The sequence below is a fragment of the Heteronotia binoei genome, chromosome 15 (assembly GCF_032191835.1).
Source record: "Heteronotia binoei isolate CCM8104 ecotype False Entrance Well chromosome 15, APGP_CSIRO_Hbin_v1, whole genome shotgun sequence".
In the NCBI taxonomy this organism is placed as follows: domain Eukaryota; kingdom Metazoa; phylum Chordata; class Lepidosauria; order Squamata; family Gekkonidae; genus Heteronotia; species Heteronotia binoei.
This window is the reverse complement of record NC_083237.1, coordinates 36,242,602-36,248,601: the sequence shown is the minus strand read 5'-3', so window position 1 is coordinate 36,248,601 and position 6,000 is coordinate 36,242,602. Positions and strand designations below refer to the sequence as shown.

Genomic DNA, 6,000 nt, shown 5'->3' with positions numbered 1-6,000 from the left:
GAGCCCGCTTTGCGGGATAGGGCGGGGTATAAATCGCAAATTAAATTAAAATTTAAAAAAATTAAAGATTCTATAGAAATCCCAAACCCAGTACACCTCAAATGCTAGCTCTCAAAAAAAAAATTCTGTAATTTCAAAAGTGATTTATGATATAGCACAGGGACCCACCTACAAGACTTAACTAAACATTGTATACATTGTCTAGTGTTATACCATTGTAAAAATACCACTAATGTAAACATCTTAACTATGTATACCATTAAATATGTATATCAGCTATGCAGAAGTGATTGAGATTGCTTGAAACTTTGTAGTTTTTAAAATGAAAGCTTCTAACATGTGTCCCACTCTATGTCATCTGTAGATTTGGCTATAAATCTCTCTGTTGGATGCAACTCTTCCTTCTTCTTCAAATAGCAACCCATTTAAGTCAAAAACAGTTGTGGGTAATCTCCTTTAGCATTGGAATTGAAGAATTAGAACTCAATGCATGTATTAAATGCACTCAAATGGTCTTATGAAATGTTAAAGGCTAATTTATTATAACATTTCATTAGACCATTTTAATTTGTTTATACATGCTTTGAATGCTAATTCAATACCAACACTAAAGGAGGTTACCCGCAACTGTTTGTGGCTTATACATTCACCACTTTATCTTATTAAGTCCTACCCATGGCTTTCCGAAGTGTCCCTTGCACATCCTTATTCCTCAAGCTGTATATGATTGGATTAAGCATGGGTGTAAGGATACCATACAGAACAGGCAATGCTCGGTCCTGCTTCTGGGAGTATATGGAGTTGGGCTTAATGTATGTGAAGATGAGAGTGCCAAAGTAGATGTTGACTACAGTGAGGTGAGAAGCACAGGTTGAGAAAGCCTTGAGTCGCCCTTCTTTCGTGCGGATTCTGAGAATGGCCAAGACTATGTAGACATAAGACACCAGGGTAACCAGAAAGGAACCCATTATTACCCCTCCACCCACAATAAAAGTAGCAATTTGATTGGTCAAGGTGTCAGAACAAGACAGCTGGAAAAGGGGTGGGATGTCACAGAAAAAGTGCTGAATGACATTGTCCCGACAGAAAGACAAAAGAGACATCATGCCAGAGTGCACACCTGAGTTAGCCAAACCTAAAATCCAAGCAACTGCTGCTAAACAGATACAAATTTTGGGTCTCATGAGCACACTGTAATGCAATGGATGGCATATGGCAGCATATCGATCATAGGCCATGACACCCAGCAGGAGGCATTCAATGCCTCCAAAGGAGATGAAAAAGAACATCTGGGAGAAACAACCAGCTAGAGAGATAGTTTTGTCCTGGGAGAGGTAATTCATTAGCATCTTGGGTACAGTGGTAGTTGTATACCCAATGTCTATGACAGAGAGATTGGCCAGGAAGAAATACATGGGGTTGTGGAGTCTCTTGTTGAAACTGATGATGAGAAGAATAAGAGTGTTCCCAATCAGGGCCACCAAGTAGATAAGTAGAAAGAGACCAAAAAGAATGAGCTGGGCTTCAGGGTTGCTAGAAAGACCCAGGAGTATAAATTCTGTGACAACTGTGGCATTCTTCAGCATTTGATGTGATATCTCCATCTATGAAAGAACAATAGGTGGGATATATGTTAGTGGAGGAGATATTGTTTGGGGGACGGTTGTTTCATATTTTCAAATAAAATTAGCTTAGGAACACAATAAAAAAATCAACATTTTCCATATCAGTGTGGCCATCTTTAGACAATGTTTACATAGCTTTGGGAGCTATCATCACCCTTTTGCTTTCCCCATCTCCTTCTTTTCTGAAAACCTACTTTTAAAATGGCACAGAATATAAAAGTCATAAAATGACAGAGATTTCTTTTCTTTATTGAATATACACACAAAATGAGATGGAGTTGTAGACAGTTGAAAACAAAGGTTTATCAGTTTTTCCCATTTCTCTCAGTCAATTTTATGCCCCCCCCTTTGGGAAGGGGTTAATCTTCCCTTTGAAGGTAAGGAGATCAAACACAGAGAGCAGCTGATCCATAGACTCAGCACAGCTACTGAGCAAACTCTGACCAGCCTTTCCATTCTCTTGCTTCCATCATGTAGAACATGCTTCTAGCAGAGATTATAGTGGAAGCAGATTTGCAGAACCATGAACCTAGTGAGTATATGACTGTGATGAGGTTATTTGAAGTTTTGATTTTTCTGCTTATGTTCTTAGGTATAATGTAACCTAACCAAGCTTTCAAAATAAAATAACTCCAGAGAGTAGCTATAAACATGCATAGAACCACCCTTTAAGGGACTGCACAAGAAAGCACAAAACAGCTGAGTGCCAGGGAGCAGGGTGCTTCCCGCCAGTCAACTGTTTTTTGGGCTTTTTGCAAACCCTGTTAAAAAGGTCTACAGTCCCTTCCAGTTAGGTTTGTTGGGCCACAAAACACAAGCTAGTTCAATTCATGATCGACTCTCCCATTTCAGTTTGTGGTTTGGCCACGAACTGACACAAACTGCATTTCTCCAGTTTGTGCCCATCCCAAATATTGAGTTTCTCATCAGTTGCCAAGGATGAATCTTCCCTCCATGAATCTGTTTTTTTACATTTTTCTTTGCTTGTGACCATCACTCTATCTCCTAGCAGCAGATTCTACATATTAATTACCCATGGAATAACAAGTATTTCCTCTAGTCCATTTTGAATCTATTTTCCATCAAGTTATCTGGTTGCCCCTAAGTTCTAGTATTCTGGGAGAGAGAGAAAAAATTCCCTCTTAGTCTACTGGCCCATTGTCCTCTGCAATGTCCTGCAAAAATATGATTGATGGTATTAGAAAATTGAGCAATTTACATTTTTAGCAATACAAGAGGGGTTGGATACTTAAATGTATACCTCTCTATGTTCCTTTGAGGAGGGATCACATGCAAAAGATAAAACCTGCAAAATAGGATTAAAGACAAATATTTCAAATAATTGCTTTCAGATGGGTGAAGAGAAGCAACAGAGAAGTGCGAGTGAGCTGTGCTTCTCTAGGCCAGCATTCTGTACCCAACAATTGCAATTCACCTGCTTCTCAAATGATTATAAGTACCAAATAGTAGAGACATTTCTTCTTATGCCTGTTGTTTTTTTCTCAGCAGTTGTCAAATATACTGCCATGGAGGTACAATTTAGTTAACATGTCTAGTAGCTATTGAGAGACATGAAATCCTTGAATACTTGTTAGAAATCTTACAGATGAAATCACAGCTAGTTAAGTTCATGGTTATCCCTACAATGCAGTACTGACAGTGCAATCCTATATATTAGAAGCAGGAAATATAATATATTAGAAGCAGGAAACCAGCCAGGGAGGCAGTGGGGTCCTTGGATGACGAAAGGGTAAAAGGATTACTGAAGGAGGATAGGGAAATGGCTGAGAAGCTGAATGCATTTTTTGTCTTCATCTTCACTGTGGAAGATGGGAAGTGTTTGCCTGCTCCAGAACCACTAATTTTGGAAGTGGTGTTGAAAGACCTGAGTCAGATTGAGGTGACAAGAGAGGAGGTCCTACAACTGATTGATGAATTAAAAACTAATAAGTCACCAGGTCCAGATGGCATACATCCAAGAATTCTGAAAGAACTCAAAGTTGAACTTGTGGATCTCCTGATAAAAATATGTACTCTTTCATTGAAATCTGCCTCCGTTCCTAAGGACTGGAAGATAGCAAATGTCACCCCCATCTTTAAAAAGGGTTCCAGAGGAGATCCAGGAAATTACAGGCCAGTCAGTCTGACTTCAATACCAGGAAATTTGGTAGAAACCATTATCAAGGACAGAATGAGTAGGCACATTGATGAACACAAGTTATTGAGGAAGACACAGCATGGGTTCTGTAAGGGAAGATCTTGCCTCCCTAACCTGTTAGCGTTCTTTGAGGGCATGAACAAACATGTGGACAAAGGGGACCCAATAGATGTTGTTTACCTTGACTTCCAGAAAGCTTCTGATAAAGTTCCTCATCAAAGGCTCCTTAGTAAGCTCGAGAGTCATGGAGTAAAAGGACAGGTCCTCTTGTGGGTCAAAAACTGGCTAATTAATAGGAAGCAGAGAGTGAGTATAAATGGGCAGTCTTCGCAGTGGTGGATGGTAAGCAGTGGGGTGCCTCAGGGCTCAGTACTGGGTCCCATGCTGCATTGATCAGGGCCTCCCAGTTTTTCTTAATAAAAGTTTCTTTCTTATGTTGGATAAGTTCCTTGAATTGTTTTTTAGGACTTTTAACTGCAAATAGTGAGCCGTCAATTGAGATTCCCTTGCCAGAATCAGGCCAGCTGTAACCTGCCTCTTTAAGGACTTGCATTCTGAATCATACCACTCGTAAGATCGTCTTTTCAAAACTGTGTTGTTATGCGTATAATAGGAGAGAGTAGGCTTTAGGGCAGCAGTTATATCATTATAATGCGAAACGATGTCACCCTCCTTCTCCATTATCATTTTCCTGAGGCCCATCACCTGTTCACACCCCAAGAGATTCCTGATCTTAGCACTGACTCTGCTGGACCATTTTACACAGCCAGTCACAGGGCTTAAGTGGTCAGAAGGGTGATGGATCTCTCTAGACTTAAACGGCAAGGCAATTGAGACTTTGAGTGACAGCAGGAGATGGTCACTCTCAGATCTACTAATAATCCTAAATTCCAGCACTTCTGTAAGCATAGCTCTGGAGGTAGCAACATAGTCTAGTAAAGAAGGCTTGATTCCCTTCCAGTAGGAGCAGACAGCAGGGTGATCCTCCGGCCAGGAGCCATTTAAGATTAACAAATCATACTTAATACAACATTGAGCCAATAAGAAGCCCTGCTGATTACACCTGTGATCGTTGGAAAGCCGCTTACACAGGGGGGGAAGGATCAGAGAAAGGGGGGGGGGGGACGAACCAAATTTGCTAAACAACTCTAAATCACTTCGACCCATTTTTGCATTAAAATCGCCCAAAATGACCATGTGTGCAACAGAATAAGCCTCTTGAATGTCCCCCAGATATTTCTCAAAATCATTCCACAGTTGCCTAGAGGCAGCCAGCCCAACTGGCGGTAGAAAATATATGTTCACAATAATTAACGGAGTAGGCATAAGATTTAATTTAACTGCCAGAGTGTAACGGTCCAGAGCAGGGAGCAGTTCCACCATGATGGACAGATTTGTGGAAATCAGGGAGAGACGACCCCCTTTGAGTCTGCCCCTTCCTGAACCAGGAACTGCAGAGGTAAAAAAGACTCTGAAGCCATCTACTTGGGGAGGAGAGGAAAGCCAAACTTCCTGTAGGCAAATCACATCAAATTGCTTCATAAAACCATAGAAATCGGATTGCCCTTGTTTCCCCGCCCATCCCGCCACATTCCAGGAAATAATAGAAAGCACATTTACAGCACTCTGGTCAAAAACCCTCAGAAGTAGCCTGACTACTAGTAATGGGAGAGATGGTAAGACTTGAGTTTGGCACCACACAGTGGTTCAGCACAGCCAGTGCAGAAGGCAAAGCACCCTTGTTACTTAGGGATACACCCATTTGGGGTCTCTGAACTCCAACAGGGATGGAGCCAGACACCACCACCGGATACACATTTGTTGATTCCAAGGAACAATGAGTAGGTTGATCTGTAGGTGTCTCCCCTGAGGGGGAATTTGCCACTGTTGTCTGGTCACAGCTGATAGAAATAACAGTGGTCTCCATTTGACAATAAAAAAGGCCAACACCATGCTGGGAATTATTAGGAAGGGAATTGAAAACAAATCAGCCAGTATCATAATGTCCCTGTATAAATCAATGGTGAGGTCTCATTTGGAATACTGTGTACAATTCTGGTAACTGCACCTCAAAAAGGATATTATAACATTGGAAAAAGTCCAGAAAAGGGTAACTAGAATGATTAGAGGTTTGGAACACTCTCTCTATGAAGAAAGGTTAAAACGCTTGGAGCTCTTTAGCTTGGAGAAACATCGACTGCGGGTTGACATGATAGA

At 41.0% G+C, this 6,000-nt stretch overlaps 1 protein-coding gene across 1 annotated transcript; it reads right to left on the bottom strand.

Annotated features, from left to right (window-relative positions):
• Positions 1 to 662: 662 nt before the first annotated feature.
• On the bottom strand, positions 663 to 1,604 carry LOC132583842 (olfactory receptor 5AP2-like). Its single transcript, XM_060255532.1, has one exon. The coding sequence runs from the start codon at positions 1,602 to 1,604 to the stop codon at positions 663 to 665; it is 942 nt and encodes a 313-aa protein (XP_060111515.1).
• Positions 1,605 to 6,000: the final 4,396 nt, after the last annotated feature.

Excerpts from the sequence above, each read along its gene's own strand:
- LOC132583842 (XM_060255532.1), bottom strand. The coding sequence starts at position 1,604 with ATGGAGATATCACATCAAATGCTGAAGAATGCCACAGTTGTCACAGAA.